The 20,122-nt window shown below is 28.5% G+C and overlaps 3 protein-coding genes across 3 annotated transcripts; 1 reads left to right on the top strand and 2 right to left on the bottom strand.

The window, feature by feature from the left end:
- Window positions 1–3,080: 3,080 nt before the first annotated feature.
- On the bottom strand, window positions 3,081–7,509 carry LOC111026842 (72 kDa inositol polyphosphate 5-phosphatase). Its single transcript, XM_022304991.1, has 8 exons — window positions 6,304–7,509; window positions 6,119–6,236; window positions 5,836–6,058; window positions 5,551–5,769; window positions 5,320–5,484; window positions 4,574–4,741; window positions 3,597–3,720; window positions 3,081–3,534 (listed from the first exon to the last, which is right to left on the bottom strand). The coding sequence occupies exons 1-8, from the start codon at window positions 6,936–6,938 to the stop codon at window positions 3,420–3,422; spliced, it is 1,767 nt and encodes a 588-aa protein (XP_022160683.1). The 5' UTR covers window positions 6,939–7,509; the 3' UTR covers window positions 3,081–3,419.
- Window positions 7,510–9,081: 1,572 nt separating this feature from the next.
- Window positions 9,082–17,224, bottom strand: LOC111026840 (HEAT repeat-containing protein 1). The gene is made up of 2 exons (XM_022304986.1): window positions 17,097–17,224; window positions 9,082–14,220 (listed from the first exon to the last, which is right to left on the bottom strand). Exon 2 carries the CDS (start codon window positions 14,093–14,095, stop codon window positions 9,131–9,133), a length of 4,965 nt encoding a protein of 1,654 aa, XP_022160678.1. The 5' UTR covers window positions 14,096–14,220; window positions 17,097–17,224; the 3' UTR covers window positions 9,082–9,130.
- Window positions 17,225–17,734: 510 nt separating this feature from the next.
- LOC111026844 (NEDD8-conjugating enzyme Ubc12) lies at window positions 17,735–20,057 on the top strand. Its single transcript, XM_022304992.1, has 4 exons — window positions 17,735–18,019; window positions 19,378–19,472; window positions 19,535–19,741; window positions 19,800–20,057. Exons 1-4 carry the CDS (start codon window positions 17,917–17,919, stop codon window positions 19,938–19,940), a joined length of 546 nt encoding a protein of 181 aa, XP_022160684.1. The 5' UTR covers window positions 17,735–17,916; the 3' UTR covers window positions 19,941–20,057.
- The last annotated feature ends 65 nt before the right edge of the window (window positions 20,058–20,122 follow it).

Below are 20,122 nucleotides of genomic sequence, written 5' to 3'. Positions count from 1 at the left end.
CAAAATAATAACATAATAGCTGAATCTTAAATGTACCGTCTATGTAAGTTACAAAGCCAGTTAACCCATAATACTACATGTCAAGTCCGGATTCATTTCCCAGCCTCAATATTCCATCAAAGGGATTATTATGCCCATAATTAGTACGGTGGGTTTTGGTGTAAACAGTAGGACATGTTCTCCAGCTATATTGAGGAACATTGAAAGAAATACGTTCTAAAAGAAAGGAACAAATAATTTTTCCAATTATTAATCAAGAAAGGAAGGAAAGCTGACATATCCTTCCTCTCTAAATTTTTTTTACAGAGCAGTAGACCATAGATTAAGATTAAGCGTGTTTTGAATATCAATTAAATTATAGTAGACATCAATATTTAATATTAATTTAAAACCAATGAAACGTAAAAATCTTGTTTGTACTCTTTCAATTTTTTCAGTATAGCAAGATGAGGATGGACAGCATACGGTAGACCCATATTCTAATATACACCGGATAAGAGAACAGTATTAAAGACACTCTTCTTTTGATGCCATTAAATAAACATTACTTTTCTTTACCTTGAAAGAATAATATTTGATAAGATCTATAAAAAATTAAAAAACACTAGTTCTCCCATAGACTACCCAATATTTTCCGACATACAAGCCAAATGTAAACAACGTTCTAGCTCTAACTACTGTGCCTATATCAGGCAAACAGAAAAGGCATTATTATCGTCTCCTTCTAGGTTCTGGAGTTATATTCAGAATTTTAAGCAAGCACCCCAAATACCTCGGACCTTCAATGTCAAAAATGTCTCCTCCAGTTCTCACAATGCATCTGCTAAATGCTAATCTTTTTGCTTCTTATTTTTCTTCCACATACAACCATTCACCGTCAATACTACAATATCCATCTTTTTTCCTCAGACAGTTGCCTTTTGATCTACCATACAACATACGTTTTTCCTCTAAAGATGTCAACGTTCTCCTTGGCTGGCTCAGTAATTCCATCTTTAATGGAACTGACGGAATTTCCGCTCGCTGCTTATATAACTTCCGTCATTCAATCACTAACCCTGGATTTTTGTTATTTAGTCGCTCTCAATCTGAAGGCACTTTTCCATCCATTCTTGAAAATTTGTTTTGTAACACCAGTTCTCAAGGCAAGTGACCCTTCTGATTTTACAAACTTAATACCAAATTCCACATTTAGCCAAAATCATTGAGTCTCTAGTTTACTCTAATCTTAAAAGAAGTTTAAATCATATGATTCTAGATGAACAGCATGGTTCAGACCTAGAAAGTCTATGGAGACTACTCACTAGCAATGTTGCTTTTATTACTTACTTGCTTGATAATGTTAAAAGGGTGGTCAGGTTGGTGTAGTCTTTACAGACTTCAAAAAAGCATTTGATACTGTTGACCATGGCCTCCTTATCAATGAGCTAGACCTGCTAGGTAAAGGTGATCCCTTCTCTCATGATTGTGTTCTTACCTTTCTAATAGACAGCAGTTTGTAAAGGTTAATAATTGTAAGTCATCCTTAGCTAATATATCCTCTGGTGTCCTCCAAGGAGGTCACCTTAGTCCCTTACTTTTTATCTTGTTCGTCAACTCAATCAGTATATCAATCACCAAGGCTAAACAATGATATAATAATTTCTTTAGTTTAGGAATCATGAAGTAATTTTATTTGCATTGGTAGTATACTTGAAACAGTAAATGATCATATTTTAATTAAAACATGTTTAAATCAGTAAAATCTCATTATGTCATATTGTCTGACTGTTATTTTATACTACAGTAAAAATAAAAAATAAAACAATTAAGAGAAAGAAATATTACTTTTATATTATTCAGCATGATTTATTTAAAATATACATAGCATGAACATCAATCAGGATTAAAAAATAATAAACTATGAGTAAATAATGAATAGCATTTAGATTAAAACTCGCTATATCGTCTTTAGAGTATGGTTGATTGATAAATTATAATAAACAGGCTTAGTTATTGAGAATTGCAAAGTAGCAAAAAATTATATTTAAAAAAAAAAATAGGTATAAATAGGTATAAAAATGAATGAGAAATAGTTAAGTACTTATAATATTAAAACATTCATTATAAAAGTCTGAAATCCATACCTGTCAATATAATATAATAATCACATCAATAATAACTAAAACTAGATAGTAAACACAATAATTGAAATTATAATGATTTATGCAAACTTGCATAAAACTGGAGCTATTTCACAAAATATCACAGTAATTAAAATGTTGTCTACTTTTTTATGTAGAAAAAAATAGTAATGAAAATATCTGGGTAGTTATAGTTAATCTATACTTTAATGATTTAATGAATATGGTTAATTTACCATAAACCACTAATATATAAAACAATAAAAGGTACTTATCTGCTATCCCAATTACCATGAGTTTCAATTCTGTTATCTCAACTACCACCCCATGCCTAGACTATACATGGTCACAATTCCATAAGTATTCCGTTAGTATTCACTATTAATTTAAATAATAATAGATATTCAGAATTTGCCGAAAAATTTCAAATTATTTAGTTATATCTGGAGAAAGAACATAGATGGAGAGCCACTTGATAATCTGGTGAAAAGTATTTCAAAATCAATATTTTAAAATACAATTTTAGACATTATTTATTATTATTTAACTTTTCACTGCAGTGATAATTTTTTTAATAGTTTTTAGATGGTCATTTTATGTTGTATATTACAGTACTTATTCACAACATCAGCGGGAGTCGAGATATGAGATAAGTACCCAATACAAATTAACTGTCAATAAAAAGTATATAATAATTAATATTTTATAGTGGTTTATATCTTCGATATATTTATTATCTTTTTTGGTAGTATCAGAATTATATAAGAATAATGAACTGACTGTCTTGATATAATAATAATAATAATAATAATAACAATAAAAATTTAAATAAAAAACATTAATTATAACAGCATTGTGGTTGAACAAAAATTACATTAATATTTAAAACTAGGTGTAGTAAAGTAAATAGGTAAAAATTAAATTAACAGTAGGACAAGGATTATAATAAGTGGTAAGTGGTATTAAAAATTGCACATTTATATTTTATTTTGACTAGACAAAATTACTTTAGTATGGTTAAATATCTATAAAAATTAAAAAAAAAATAATTACAAAAGAAAGCACCACAGACAGTCAAGCAAATTTAATATAGCTGATCATTTTACCTTTTACATGCAGTCTTTTAGTGCGTGTTTTATATGTCATTTGACTTCTTTATAGTTAATCATTTTTGATTAATAAAAATGATTAATTATTTGATCCCCCTTTAGATATTATTCTACAAACTAAATATATAGTACCCTTTTAAGAAGATTTTATCACTTTTTGCCTATTTTTAGGCTTATTAGTTTTTTGTTATTGTACGTTACACACAGCAGACGTTCCCACACGTTTGTCCATACTTGCTGCTCGTCTTTTGATTGCTTCCAAGTAAACATCACGATTAAACTGTCCAGCAGCTAAAGGCATACTGAAATATATTTAAATATTAATTGTATAGTTAAATATTTCTAAATATATTTTAATTCTTACGTATCAATACCAGGCCTAATTGAACACTTGTAAAGACCCCAAACTGGTTTATGGTCAGAAGTACATACTGTTGGAACTGAACAGTAAGTTAAACATTCAATACTAGATGAAGTACATGTGGATCCTGCAAAAATGAATTTTCTTATAAAACAAAAAAATAAAATAAAAAATGATCAATAACTGATTTGGAAAAATGGACAAATAATTTAAAAACTGATTATTATAGTCAATACTAATAAAATACATAAAATAGTTAAATTGTAATTTTGTTGTCGTTGTTTAATTGCAATTTTCATAAAAATGTATACTTAAGTAATGAATAATAATTTAAAATGTGATAAATTCTGTTTCAATAAGAATATACAGTATGGAAGGATACTGGTCTTAGTTTGGACCTTTGAAGTTAGGAATCGTAACTTTCTGATCAAAGTGACAATTGTTAACGAGTGATGAAAAACTTTGATACCTACCAAAAATGATTTAGACCCTGTTTATAAATCAATTAAAGAGCTATTTAATCTTTTGAAAAAATATGACCATGCTTTATAAATCTATTCAGGGGCACATTAAAGTTGTCTTTTTTCTTTTTAATAGTAAGTTACTTCATTTTGGTTTTTGCTTTGGCAAGTCACATGAAAAAAATGTATAAATCCGGGCTACTTTTTTTTACCTCTATAGTGTTTAGGTAATGTTTTTAGATTTTAAAATGTTACATACTATCATAAACATATATTTTGTTACATTCCCTCCCTCGCAAAATGTCAGGAAAGCATATGTCCCACTTGAACCTCACCACGCCACAATTATGCCACTGACAATAACTAAATATACTTCAGATTTAATTAGATATTTATTTTCATTTATACATTAATTTAACTAAAAAAACTGCGAGGGCTACAGGGCAATAGCATCTGTGTATTGAGTATCACTGGTATTCGCCACATGTCACGGAGTTGTACCAATTTTATATTATTTACCTGTGGGACTTGGTAGAACCTGTTGTTTTCCACATTTGAAAAGAATTCTATCTGTATATGAAGGTGTTCTTTGTTTAGCAGATGTATCAAACATTTCTGTTCCTGGATCATACTTATATGTTGGTGCAAATGTTAATGGGCCTTCTTGGAATCCACGAAATACCAAACCTATAATTAATAGAGATTTAACTCAATGTTAGTTATTTTTAGTAAAATATGTTACATCAAAAGTTGCTACCTCATACAAGGAAAATAGCAAAAAAAAGTTAATGAAAATGTGTTAGAAATATAATGAGTAATTTTAAAGATAAACATCTATAGTTCAAATTTGTTCACAATAGTTATAACTTATACCTCTTTAATTACTTTCCAATCATTTATGATACAAATTGTTTTCCTATGTTCTACATTTGAGAAGATGGTTATTATTGGTTTGAAGTTTTCAGAATAAATTATTTTTTATTTTTATACTTATTTATCTTGGTGTCATGCGGCATTTGAACTATTTTACATAGTTACTTTAATTCTACTTTTAAATGTTAAAATATTTTTAATTCAATTTATAGCAATAAGAATATGATATATGTAAATAAATTACTTTTAGTAATTAGATTTTTTAGAAAAGCTTAGCCTCTTTTTACCAATGTAGTACAATAATTTATAAACTTCATGTGTGCGGATATTATATTATAATTATTTGTATAATCAAAAAAAATTCTTAATTAACTAAACATAACTTTACTTACCATTTGAGATACAGTCATTTAGTTGATCTGAAAGTGTTTGATGCATAGGTGAAACCAAAGGAAATCTATGTTGTGTTACCCATTTCATGACTTCAGGTCGTGAATGTGCTAATCTGAAGTTTAGATCTCCGCACCAAAATACATAATCAAAATTATTAGTAACATCTAAAATAAAAAAAAAATTGTTGCATTGATATGATGGATGAATTAAGTTTAAGCAAATTCATGTACCTTTTGTTTTATGCTTAACAGGCAAAAGTTTTGGAAGTTCCAAAGATTTAATAATTCTACGCACATCTTGTAAACGTTCTTTAACTTTTTCAACATGTGCAGTAAGATGCGATGTTATAAATAATATTGATGACCCAAATAATGAAAACGAAATTGCAACAGCGCCTTTTGTTCGAAATGCAGTTCCTGGCCGAGTGCTAAAACTTGATTCTTCAGGAACTAAAAATAAATCGACACTTAATATTCTTAAAATCTTTAAGATAATGGATAATTAAGAATTCTCACCAGAGCAAAACCAAATTAAATCTCTTCGAATATAAATGGCTAAATGTAATGTGCCTAATGAAGCTGAATGAAAAAGAATGTGAGATGGACCAATAGTTTCTTGAATATTTACTTCCCATTCAAATTTATCAGGATAACTTTCTTGGGTACCTATAGCAAGAATATCTGGAAGATGAGGAACAGTGTCGGGGAGCAGTAGTTCATTTAATTCAGGTGGAGGCGCCTATAAAATTAATTTAATTACATCAAAACATAATAATAACAATAATAACTTCATTTTTACTTGGCCATTCATGTTCCATGTCCCAACATATATACGAACTTCTCGATTATGTAAGACTCGCTCCAATTCCATAGCTCCTAGTAAAGAATTTCCTGCAATACGTCCATGTAAATAGTTTCTGTGCAAAATAAAATAAATACATTTATGTATATAAATATTATATTAAATCAATTGATATGTTTTACCGTTCTTTAACATCAGATGTAGGAATAAGATGTAACACTTGTACTGCAAATAAAGCCTGTCTGGCTAAACTATCCATTGAGTTATTTTTAGTTTCAGTTTTTTTTAAATACTCTGATGCTGTCAAAGTAGTAGTAGATGATGGTCGAATTGGCTTTGAATCTGCTGTATTTATACTAGGGGTTTTTGGAATAATGATACTATCAGCAGACACATGTTGTGCATTGCTAAACATTTTCCGTAACCTGTCACATTTTTCCAAAGAAGGGGTTGATGGTTCATTTGATTCAGTATCTTTATATTCTGGATTTACACCGTTGGTAGATGAATGTAAGCCCAGGCTCAAAGACCGTTTATGAGAAGTATTGGGTTCCACGGTACAAGAACACACATCAGGTTCATTTGAGTTTTCTCCATTTTGGAAATCAGACGGTGTTTTAGTTGTCTCGGTAATTGCGCAACATAAAGAAACATTTGTACTTCTATTAAGTGGATTAGAAACATTACGATATGGACCATCTAGTTGATAAAATGTTGGTTTTGATGTATCAATTTCGGGCGTTGGTTTTTTTTTCCTTAAGTGTAGAATACTTAACAAGCTCGATTTTTTTTTAGGTGAAATATTTTGTTTATTCATTTTTATAACTCACAGGTCGGTCATAACAGTGGAGTCGAGATCAGTTTTCAGCCGTATTGAAAAAAAAATGCTTATAATAAAGTGACTAGGAAAACATTGTAACGTAATCATATTTCAATCATGCTAATAGAATGACTAAAATTCTTGTACGTTTAAAAACTAAAAAGCCAAAAGGTACTTAATACTTATATCTAATCTAAATTCTAAGTGGTTGGTCGTGCATAATTAAAAGTTTGGTTGTTTAGCTGATTAGTTCAGTAAAATTGATAGACGTAGGACAGTTGTCGTTTTATTTTTTTTCCTGATAAACTGATAAACTTTCTTACAGTAACCACGAACTGTTTTGTGGTTATGCAATCGTTATTTAAACACAAAACAATGATTGCAAATGTGCAACTTGCAACTTTCAGTTTTCACAGAATAGACGATCTAGACATGATATGAGATGTCTGTCAGTCGACTCAGTCCCTAGACATAAATGTACAGAATAAATTAGTATACATAATATATATTATATTCTCAATTCTGTTGGATACTGACTATTGACTACTAAGCATAGAGTATTTTCTAATTATTATTTGATGTTTCTACATTTAATGCATGATATAACTATACAATAATAAGTTAGTTGTATCATGATTGAATGAAAATTCTTCAAGTATTAATGTATTACGTTATGATATTGACTATAGAGCAGTGCGAAACATTTAAAGAAGTTATATAATTTATAGTATTTACCATTATTTATTTTTATTTGATATTTTCCTTTAGTAGTTAAGTGGTTAACCGCTTAACAATTAGTAATTACCTCCTGCATCATCAGTGTCTACTTATGTTGTGTGAAACGTACGTTTCTGTGGTCCATACGAAACTGCAGTTTTACAACTGTTCGCCAATATTGCTGTGCGCGACGCCAGTAGGAGAAAAATATAATAATAACCAGACAGAATAAGAACTGTTCGTTTAAAAAGGACATGTTATTAATCTCGGTTTTACTATTGCACTTTTCAAACTCTGAAAGCGTTTATTCACATAATATACAACAGTACAACACAACGTGTGCATCATGCTTGTAATATCGTATTCAAATTTCAATTATGAATAAATTTAAGAGTGCCTAAGTACCATATGAAAGCTCTAAGATGGGTAGACAACAGGAGCGTGTTTAGGAGGTTTTTGGGGTTTAAGCCGCCTTCAAATTTACTCTCTTAATTTATTGTATGAAATAAAAAACATATATTATACTTAAAAAATCAAAACCACAACCAATATAAAATCATGGGCACGCCCCCGGAGTCAACCTCGGTCAGAGGTACATAATAGATTCTGGTAATCTACATTTCTACCTAAAAGTTAGGTGAAAAATCCAATACTTGTTTGTGGTATGTAAACATAATAGGTACTATCATTATTTAAATTACAATTTAACTTGTACTTTACTTTGTTTAAGTATATATGTACTATACAGACAAATATTTTTGTTTACATTATTTTGTCTTTACATACAATTTTAAAATTCCTATCACATATTAAACTATTTTTGATAGATAATAGCTTTATTATCTAATACAATAAACATGTAAGTATTACTTTTTAGTTTAAATAAAACTTATTCATGGTTAAGAGGAGTTGACAACATTTGTAAAAAAAAGTTGGTATATTATGATTTATGAACTCATCACTTTCAACTCAAGCATTAGCTTAAAGAAGGTGTGCAAAGAATTAACATTAATGTTATATATATATAAGTATTATATGAATTGTTAGTTTATAAAATATACATATAATTATTATTATTATAAAGATTACACCGTTTCAGTGTACATTCTGATTTCTTTATTCTGTGGAACAACAACCACTGACAAGTGTTGTTACACATTATTTAATTATTGTACTAATATAATATATTTCTATACTTTTTTTTATACAAATGGATGTTTCTATAATATTGTTATATTGTAATGTTGAGGTTTGAGGATTAATCAGGCAGGAGAGACGATTGTCAAGTGAAAAATACAATTACACTGGTGTGGCTACATGTTAGTCTGCTGGGAGAGGGACTGTTAGATAGTTTTGGTGTGAGCATCCATTGTGTCTTTTGTTTAATTTTTGGGTTAATAACTTGTGAAATAAATAAAATACATTTAAAAATAAATACTTATAAAAGTTTATATTTAATCATCATTTATGTTTTAACAAAAATAACTTTCAATGGGCTCATTAACATATTTTTCCATTTGTTGAATAGCTTTCCGGGTTTTTTGTTCAATGTCTTCTTGTTCATCCTCCATCAATTCAGCTAAAAATGGTATTGAATCTGGAAGTAGTGGTAAGAAATTTTCTCCCAATCTCTCTGCCACAGCTAATGTAGTATCAATGCATATTGATCGAACTTCAGGCAAACGATGTCTAGCTTTAAGCATAATCTGACAATTTATATCCTTCCATAAGGTATCATCTGTTACGGCAGCTATTAAATTAGATATACATGGTATTACATAATTCTGACATATATTTTTGTAATCTTCCAATTCTACAGCTTCCAAAATATCAACTAGTGGGTTCATAATTATTTCAAAACGATCTTTAGTAGTAAAATTGATTGTATCATACTTGAAAACATTTGACAGTGTTGACACTATAGATTGAATAAGCAATGATTTTTCAATTTTAGTGTTGGACTTACATTGTGTTAAAATCGTATTAGCTGTTGGTATTAAATTTCCAGCAAATAAAAGATACAGGCCTTTAAGCTCACTAGATAAGGTATTTAATAATTTAAAATAGATTAACACACGAACTTCATTATTTATACCATTTTTCCATTCGTTTAATTTATGGTAAAATGTACGGAATGTAGATTCAGAACATTTTAATGCTACTTCACTTATCGCAGATATAACTGAACTCTCCACCATATTTGTTTTTATATTTTCGGATTCATGAGTAAAACAACAAAAATCTAGAGATTTTAACAGAAACGTTGTAAATTCTTCAGTCATGGAATTTTTAAAACTATTTTTTGCAATGTTTAACACATATTGGAATGCAGTAAATTTTAGGTTCCTTACAATTTCTACCAAAGTATTGCTTAATACTGGTTCTAAAATTCTTCCTGGTATTTCAGACAACTTTTCACCCAACTGTTGAAATTTAGTTTTTATTATAGATTTGTAATTATCATTTTCATCTGCTGAATTGTCATCACATGTAGCTGACAATAATGATAGTTCATAGATTAAAGGTACTAGATAAGGACTCAAAAAATTTTTTAGTTCTGATATTATTCTTAATAAACCAGTCAGTATACTTGGTAATAAAGCTCCATCAGCCATAACACTAATGTCATTCAATTTATGAAGAACAGATATTACTGTTGGTATTATTAACGCAAAACTTGAGATGGCTTTCGTTTTTAAGTTAGAAACCAGCTCCGCAATACATAGCACAAACGTTCCAAGTAATGGACCAACAGATACACCTTGCACAGATTTAGTAACTTTCTGAAGAATTCCCTTAAATACATCTACATTTTCATTAATATTTGAGCATTTTGTGACCAATGTAATAGAAATAAGAGCAGTTTGTTTAACATTCAAATCTTCTTTTGTATTTAAGCTAGACATATTGACTATTTCAGATAAAGGTTCAAGTAATTTTAGTGTTTGGTTTTGGGTTAACGACTTGGTTTCTAATAATCTTTTGTTCAGTAAATCCATAGTTCTGTGTTGTGTAGATTTGAGGTCGACAAATGTTAATATATAATTTATAGCATCAACAAATATATCCAATGGAAGTAAAGCATTTACTTTGTCTAAAATGCTATAATATTTGATAGGCATAAAGTTTTTTGAACTGTTATTACCTTGACGTTGTACAAACCATAAAGTATTTTTAATGACTTCAGTGAAACCTTCTTTTAATGTATCATTAGTTGTACAATACATAACTTTGGACACAAATATATATGATGATAGTAGGTTGGTAATAAAAGATACCAAACAATATTTTAACTTATGTAATTTGTTTACAGAATAGTTAGAAATGTCAATCAATGTTTCTTGGTCAGGTTCTCCTTTTTTAAGTTCTATAAATTTACAGTAATTTAAAATATTGTTACACATATCAAGTAAAACATTTATTGGGCATTCAGCACAGATATCTAAACAAATAGTATTACTAGACACTTTATTTTTAGTATCGATTGTACCAGATATGTATTCTTTATGTACAAGTACAATTAGTTCCCATAAATAACTGTTGGTATTCAAAGCTTGAACAAGGTATCTCAATAATGTTCCTCGTCTATGTTCAGGTATATCCAAAATACTTCGAGCAAATACTGATAATGCTTTTCTAGTCACAATTTGGCCTTCCTTTAATAAAATAGGAATTATGGTATTAAGCACTTGACACGTTATTTTAAATGTATACTCATCATCTTGGCGCATGACAGAATTACCCATAAAAGTGAATATAGTCATTACGTGTAAAATAATTTGGTCTGGTACCATTTGAGCACAGTTCGACAAGAGAATCAATGCATGATGTTGAGTTTGTTGATTTGGAGATAAACGCATGGTTGAGACAATTAACTCAAGGTTAAGATGTTCAGAAACTTTAGATTTTTCTGTTTCATTTTTAGTCATTGTACAGCAATTTAGTATACAACTTAAACACAATTGTTTAGTGTATTCAAGTAAACTAGACTGATCTTCAAACTCTAAGCATTTTTTTAGTATATGAAATAAAACTGGAGTCAATCTAGTAACATTTTCTAAACTGTTTTTATTTTGAATTAATTCTAATAAAGCAATTCCATTTTTCCATAACACACTGTTGGGTGAATCATCATACATTTTTTCAAGGTGAGAAATGAACATTATACTGTCAAAACTAACTTCATGAATAAAACTTTTAATGGAGTCTATGATATCATTATCTTCAACTTTTGCTTGTAAATCAAGTAGAGTCTTTATTAGGTTCAATTTCAAATCATCAGACATAGTGTTAAACATTTCTGTTGTTAGGCTTTGAACAAAAATTGTGACTGGACATATCAATTTTCCAGTTCCAAAATTTAATACAGGAGTTGTTTCCTTTAAGTATTTTTCACATACAGGCCAAATGCTAAACCAATCTATGACACTGGGATGCAGTTTGTTGAGAGCAAATTTAAAAATATGTGATTCAGCTATATCAATTTGTGTTTTTTGTAATAGTTCAAGACCATGAGTCATAACACTTAGACACACATTTGATGAATTGAGCGCCGACAAAACATCAAATATTTTTAATCGTAATGCAGAAGATACATCAAAATTGCACGCGGTTTTAAATAGCATTTCCAAAGTATTTTTAGCATCAATGTTTTCAGTTTGTAATGCAATCATTAAAACAAGGCGAATTTGATCACCATCTACTAGAATATTTTGACGTTTACTAATGATATTTTTTATTAACCAAATATAAGATGAAGAGTTTGTGTCTTTGTAGGTTTTATTCAACTTTTTGAGGAAAGTCATGGTTGTTCTTCTAATATGTTGTGTATCAGAAGCCAAACAACATAATAAAGTTGGAATTACAATGTTTTCAGGGCTTAATGATACTAAAAATAAAACATTTTTATTGATTAGCGAGTTAAGACTATTGCAAATTTGGGTTAACTTAATGTTTCCAACCCATAAACTTTCACAATATACTTTAATACGTTCTTCATCACTTGAATACTGTTTGGTAAATATACTATCTTCAATTTCCATTTTATTATTTTTTGGTTCTTCAATAACTACATCAACGTCCATTTTCTCATCATCGTGTGACATGACATCATCAACCATTAATGTACTTATGAAATTATTTTTTTCTGTAGTAGGTGAATCTTGCAACAACTTAATTGAAACTTCCCAAGAAGTTTTATATTTATTTTTAACACTCTTAACTATTTCTAAATACCAAGGATCATTATTAGAAGGGTCCATTATTAATTTTACTAATTCAATTGTATAGTCATCCTCGTTCAAATATATTGAATTTATTAAATCAGAAGAAAATGAACAAATAGATTTATCATTTTTTGAAAGTATTATGCTATCTCGAACAGTTAATAAATAAAATATACTTTTGTCACATTTTAAAAGTTTTTTAAAAGCATCAATTTGTAAATCGGAGTGTTCAGCCATATATTTAATACAAGAATTGGGAATCTTGACATTTGATGAATTTCTTGTTGATTTGAAAATAACACTCAATAACAAAGTACAATTATAATACAGTTGTTCGTGTTTAACAATTAAAATTTTTTTAACTAAGCTTGATCGTAATTTTTCTGTGTATGTTATGTACTTGGACATAACACCAATAACAATTAAAGAAGAAACCGTGAATGGCCGTGCCTCAGATTCAAGTCCAGCAACTATTGATGGAAGAAATATTGTTATTAAATTATTCTTTGAAATAGAGGATGATGTAAAAGCTGCAACTAAAAGTTTGGCATAAAAATTAGTCCAAACTGTAACTAACTCGTCATTAGCTTTATGTTCATCGATCACTTTAATAATAATAGAACAAATGAGTTTTAATAATCTCGTATCATTAATTGCTTCCACAATAAAACTTTGTTCATTGATTTGAACACCAGTTTTTCTGGATCTGGTTAACCACCACCAATTTTTTGCAACTTCAGGGTTATTCTTAAGCGGAATTACTTGAATTAACCTTGTAAATACTTGGGTTGAAACATATGGTAAAGCATAGCCAAGTAAAATATCTGTATTGTATTGTTCAATATTAAATCGATGTACCAGCCATTCCAGAGCATATAATGCTGGTTTTGAATTGAAATAAGGAGATAACAAACACAAAAATTTGTCAATCAAAAAATCAATTTTTTGGTTTTCAGACAGATTCAAAATTGCTCTTTGCTTAGTCTGCCACGAATGGCTAAATAATGTTGATTTAAAGTTGGTAAATTTTACATCAATACTACACAGCTCTTTTAGACCTTTCAAGCCAACTTCAAAAAATGCTGACAAATCATGATTTCCTATATCTTGTGGTTGAATAAGCAATGATGTTTTTTTGTGGCCCAAACTTAATATTGATGTTTGGGGAGCACTTAATTTTTGTAACTGTTTTGCAAGAGACGTTGATGCCATAACTAAAATCAATAACCTCTGTTGTAATATGAGATTAATTCAAATACTTACACAATTAATAATTCAAACAATATCATTTAAATATTGATGTGAGAATACTGGAATTACAAGTGGTTTGATAATACCTGAAACAAAAACAAACATTTAAAAATATTAAAACTTATTAACTCAACAAATTACAGATAGGTATACTTTTAATTAATAGCAATGGTTCATATCAACAATAAATATAGGTGGATAAATGTAAGGTAAATACTGTTTTAAAATTACCTAAAATATAATGAAATAAGTTGTATTAACTAAAACATTTTCAGTTGAAATTAGATAAAGCTTTTTGATTTAAAAAAGTAAAGTACAATGTTGTCTTCTAAATACTTCAAATCTAATTTAACATTAAAAATACATATGTATATGAATATTGAAAAATATATACATTTTATAGAAAATGTCAATACAATTACAGTAGTCTCTCTAATACGGACTAGATGGGACTGGACTCTATCCAGATAAAACAGAATAACGTTATTTTTAACTTTCTAATAAATATAAACAAAAAACACCTTATGTATTTATACAAATTCAAAATTTATCAATTTACAATTTTACATAACACATTATTATTGTTATTATTATGATATATGTATTATATATGTACATATATCAATACAAATTTAGAACATTTAATATGCTTAGAAAATAAGACTGAACTCACTTGAAAAAATAATACTAATATAATACATATGTAATCAAAAACGATAATATCTTAATCATGGGTATTCTCGAATATAAACATTATACATGAGTACCTAAGTACGAAATATAGATTGTCTGGATTAGGGAGACTCTACTGTAATATCTGCCATTAAAATTGCACACGAGGTCAATATTTCAAATTATAAAATGCAGTGTTTGAAATTTGGGGTCTGAAGATATTTATGTAGAGATGAACATATACTTCAATATGGTGTTAAGTCTTAATGTTTTTGTTATTTGGGGAGAGGGGAAGACTATACATTGGTTAGGAGCAGCTTATCCTTTCCACTATCTGCAACTATGCTTATAGTACTTACAATATATTGGAATTTTAAGCTAATAATTGTATTATATATAGAATCTAAGAAAAAAAAACTTAAGAACTGAAGATTAATTTTGTCAGTTTTTGGTCAAAACTTTAATATCTATTCAGTTGTACATAAAATGAGATTATAAATTATGAATATTAGGGTTTAAAAAAAAAGTAATATATAATAACTTATGAGGGGTGAATTTTTAAATCGAGTAATGTCTACTAAGGTTAGGTATTTTAATTAAAAACATTTGAACACTTAGGCAATATTCATCGGCGGATATTGGGGGGAGAGGGTGCTTAAGCCTCCGAGAATGTAATAAACCACATCAGACATCAAAATAAATTGTGTATTTTAATTATTGGGATAAACCATATTTTGCAGGTACATGTCGATAATAGCGAACATTCTCTAGAACTTGTTTACGGTACGTCAATACTCGGTACCAATAAATGAGCAAGCTGTAAACCACCGCAGCAGTATTGTCGATTATGTAAATGGTGTGTGTAGCTCATTTGTCTAAAAATTTCGGTTTTTGAATACCTAGGCTTCATATTTTATCAATGCGTGATGTCTCTTAAGTGATTAACAATATTATTTATGTGTATAGTGTGAATTAATCAATTAATTTTAAATTATAAAACCTTATACAAGGTGTGATGATGAAATGATGACAGAACAACAGAATATTTTTCTAAGCTTTGGTATGGAATAGAAATCTTTGCTAGACTATGAAATATCAATACAAACGTCATATAAAGGTGAGGCTTAGTTATACATATTATATTAATTTATAATTCTTAATTTTAAGTAAATATTTACTTAACTAGGATACAATAGAAAAATATAAGAGTCACACAATTTTGATACTACTGCAACCACAAGCGCTGAACAAAATATTAATGACATCAATGAGGCAATGAAATCATCAATGATTATTTTAGAAGAAATGCTTTTTTCATGTATTTGATAAATCTGGAAGAAAGGTTTTCCACTCAAAGCCTACAAATTACTTTAGCTGTTGATTAATTTTTCAATTTAACTTTGATGAAAGTCTTTCTGTTTTTTCTTTGTAGATAATTATAAAGTAAGTATGTTATCGGTTTCTGAAAATGTATTTTTACTTACTCTCTAGTTTTCTGGTTTTATTAAAAGTAAACCTGTATTTTGTACATTTTTTAAGAATTGGATGAATGGGTCTAAAGAGGTATTGAAGTCAGAAATAAAAAGTAGCAATGAATTGTATACTTCAGTCTACTGATGAACAGTATATAACTTTAAATTATGTGAAAAAGGTTTTCTCTACTTTACATAGGTACATCAAGTGACTTTACCAATAGCTATAAATTTCCCCGATTGTGAAAAAAGGTTTTTGGCAATGCAACAAATAAAAACTAGGCTTCTAAGTTTGAAATGTTGAGTTGATGGAGAGGTTCAACTACAATTCAATTTTGTACATTGAAAAAGAATTATCTACATTTATTGATACTGATATGATTATCAATATTTTTGCATCAAGGAATATGTTTATAAAATTTAAATTTAAAAAAACGAGTAGCCATTCAATAATTTATTTTTTTATGTTCCTATTACTTATAGTTTATACTAAGTGCTTCAGCTTGAATAAAGTAGGAGTAGTCACTAGTTAATAGGTTGAAGCATCTAAAATTGCATATTAATACTGGATAAGAGCCCTGGATGTGAGCCCCCACCAGATGTGACAAAATATCCGACTATGGCATTATTGAAATTATAATTTTATAATTCAAGTGTAAAACATTTGGATCATAAGAAAAGTAAACCTACATTTCATAATACGGTGTAAGGCCGTTCATCTAGCTACGGTTTAATGTAATTCAAAAAAAAATTCTTTAATTTATTAAAAAAAACTATACCTACAGCGATTTATAGATTTAAGGGTATAATATACTTACTCGCAAGACACTAGTTACATTCGGAGTTGAAATAAAAATAAAATGTATGAAAATATTTAGGTATTTCAGCAAATACAACCACGTGACAGTCGATGATAGAATCCACAATAATGAAAATTGAAATGAGGATAGAACATTGATAATATTAATTGATAAGCTGATAATATACTGATAACTAGCTTTTACTGCAGTAGATGGAAGACGTCAGTACGTCACTACTTCTTCAATGTTATCGTTGTTCTATTGTGGGACCATGTTTATAAGGTCTTTGGTGGTACTGCGGTATAGAATATTGGTGGTTCATCGGATACATACAAAATATAGAGGCAGGAATGTAAGCGACAATACGTATTTGATTCTCGTTTGCGCATCCCCACTTTTTATGTGTAAGGCACAGATATATAAAAATACGAAACCCACAGTAAAAAAGTGGGGAAGATGCGTATCACGATGTTGCTAACATACCGTCCAATAAATTATAGACCTACTAACCCAAAAGGTCTATGGTCCCGTCTCATATGATTCGTCAGGTTTCATCATTCCTTTTTAAATATTTACAAGTAGACATCATAACCACGCACAGATGGCGTTGCGTTGTTCTTTTGTTGAACCAATGATAAGGCTCTTTATCATTCTAAATTCCTAACTTTCTTCAACACTTTTAGTAGTTGTAGAAGACGTATATTATTCTACTAAATTTCATTGAATACTTAGTTTTATTTCGACTCGAGATTTTGTGGTTCACCTAAGCTATTCAAACCCGTCGGTATAAAATAACGGACAATCGTCTAATAATCCAGTTTTCATAACTATCATAATTATGATTAAACTTTATTCATTAAAGCAACATAAAAAAGACGGTGAAACTCCAAAGTCGGGGAATCAAAAGAAAGCATCTGCTGCTCATCTCAGAATAACAAAAGGTAAATATGCATCCAAATACTTGTCTTCCATTCAATCAATATTTTTAAGTTTTTAGAACTATTATTTTTGTAGTATAAACACTATAAACGTTTGACATTTGATAGATAACCTCGTTGTACGATTAAACCCTAAACACCTGATGTATGTATATATGTAATAAATAATAACTAATTGAACATTTATTTCTAACAAATAAAATATTTATTTAATTTCTTATGATTGCTAGTGTCTAGGCATTATTGTTTTTTTAAAAGTTATTCAAAAATATTTTTTCAAACAATATAATAATATGTAATAGCTATTATCACTTGTTTAAGTGTTAAATAAATTTTAATGGATGATATAATACATATATAGTATAATGTTGAATATTTATTTTATAAAAGTTAAGAATTGGTTTATCAGTGATTTTATTGAAGTTAAAATTGTTAAAATTCAGGGTGAATTATATCAATATAATGTCTATTAACATATAAATAGGTATCTGATGAAGATGTTTGAATAGGTTCCTCATAAGTTGTTTTTGTTAAAATTTAAAAATATTGGACTCTATAGTTACCTTTATTTAGTGTTTATGATGTTCATGTTTTGACAAAATGGATATTTAAACATTGCTTTTTTCTGAATTAATTTTAAATTGCTGTAATTTAAAATATTTTAGACTAAAAATGGTTAAGCATCTTTTATTATAATCATGTCCCTAGCACAATGACATTTGCAAAATACTTACATATACCTATATTCAGGCTATTTATTCAAACAACCTATATAGTAATAACAATAATTTTCTTTTTCAATGACAACATTAAATGCATCAGTACTACAAGAAATGTGAACTTATTGACACTTCCCCAACAACCATAGTATGTGATAGTTATTATAGTAGTTATAATTAAAGGAACATTGATATTGGCCTATAAATTAAGTTGAATGTTATCGCCAAAAGTTAGATCAACCTACACTAACGGAATTAAGTAAATCCTTATTATAATATAAATATTACATATCATAAACTACCAAAAGAAATTGAGGCTGATCTCCTTTAGAGTTTAGGCAGAATTAGTGTCAATGCGAGTTATGTCAATGATTTATCATTGAATTCAAATTAAACACATTCACTACAGCTACCAATCAAATAATAAGGCACACTAATGCAGTTAGTTGCAGTTTAAATTAAAGTAATCTATTTAAAACAACACTACAACAATTACTATAAAATATTTTTAAGCATGTAGCATGCAGTATGTTAACTGCTGTCAATAAATATTAAATAGTATTAAGTTTATATTTTCATTGTTAAACCTTAACTAATACAAATTTTGATCAGTTTGTTAAATTATTTATTTATTTGATACAGATTTAAATGAACTTACCTTACCGAAAACATGCACTACTGAATTTCCTGATCCAGATGATTTATTAAATTTCAAATTGACAATCTGCCCAGATGAAGTGGGTGAACAATAATCATATCATGTTAAATTAGTGTTGTAATTTAATTTTTTTTTTCTTAGGGATCATACAAAGGTGGAAAATTTAATTTTAGTTTTAAGGTTGGAGTCAACTATCCGCATGAACCGCCTAAAGTAAAATGTGAAACAACAGTTTACCATCCAAATATAGATCTCGATGGCAATGTGTGTTTAAACATACTACGCGAAGATTGGAAGCCAGTATTGACCATAAACAGTGTTATTTATGGCTTGCAGTATTTGTTCCTGGTAATTAGTTGTTTCGACATTATCAAAATATTGTAAATATCAACAATTTATTTTTCAGGAACCTAATCCAGAAGATCCTCTGAATAAAGAAGCTGCTGATGTTTTGCAGAATAACAAAAGGTTGTTTGATATGAATGTACAAAAAGCAATGCGGGGTGGAGTTATTGGCAATACATACTTTGAGAAGTGCTTAAAATAACATAAATAGATTTGATCCTGATCGGACAACAGCAATTACGTTTATGCTATAATAAGGATTGATCTTTTTCGTGCAAACTTTGTATGAAATAAATAATGTAATTCTTTTATCGTAATATTCATTTTTTCTCTAATTTTTTTTTTTTAAGTTAAGATAATTATAGAATTTAGTAATAATTTTTA

This window comes from Myzus persicae, unplaced genomic scaffold, assembly GCF_001856785.1.
Source record: "Myzus persicae strain clone G006 unplaced genomic scaffold, MPER_G0061.0, whole genome shotgun sequence".
Taxonomy (NCBI): Eukaryota; Metazoa; Arthropoda; class Insecta; order Hemiptera; family Aphididae; genus Myzus; species Myzus persicae.
Note: the sequence above shows the minus strand (reverse complement) of the source record. Positions and strands in the feature narration are given on the sequence as shown.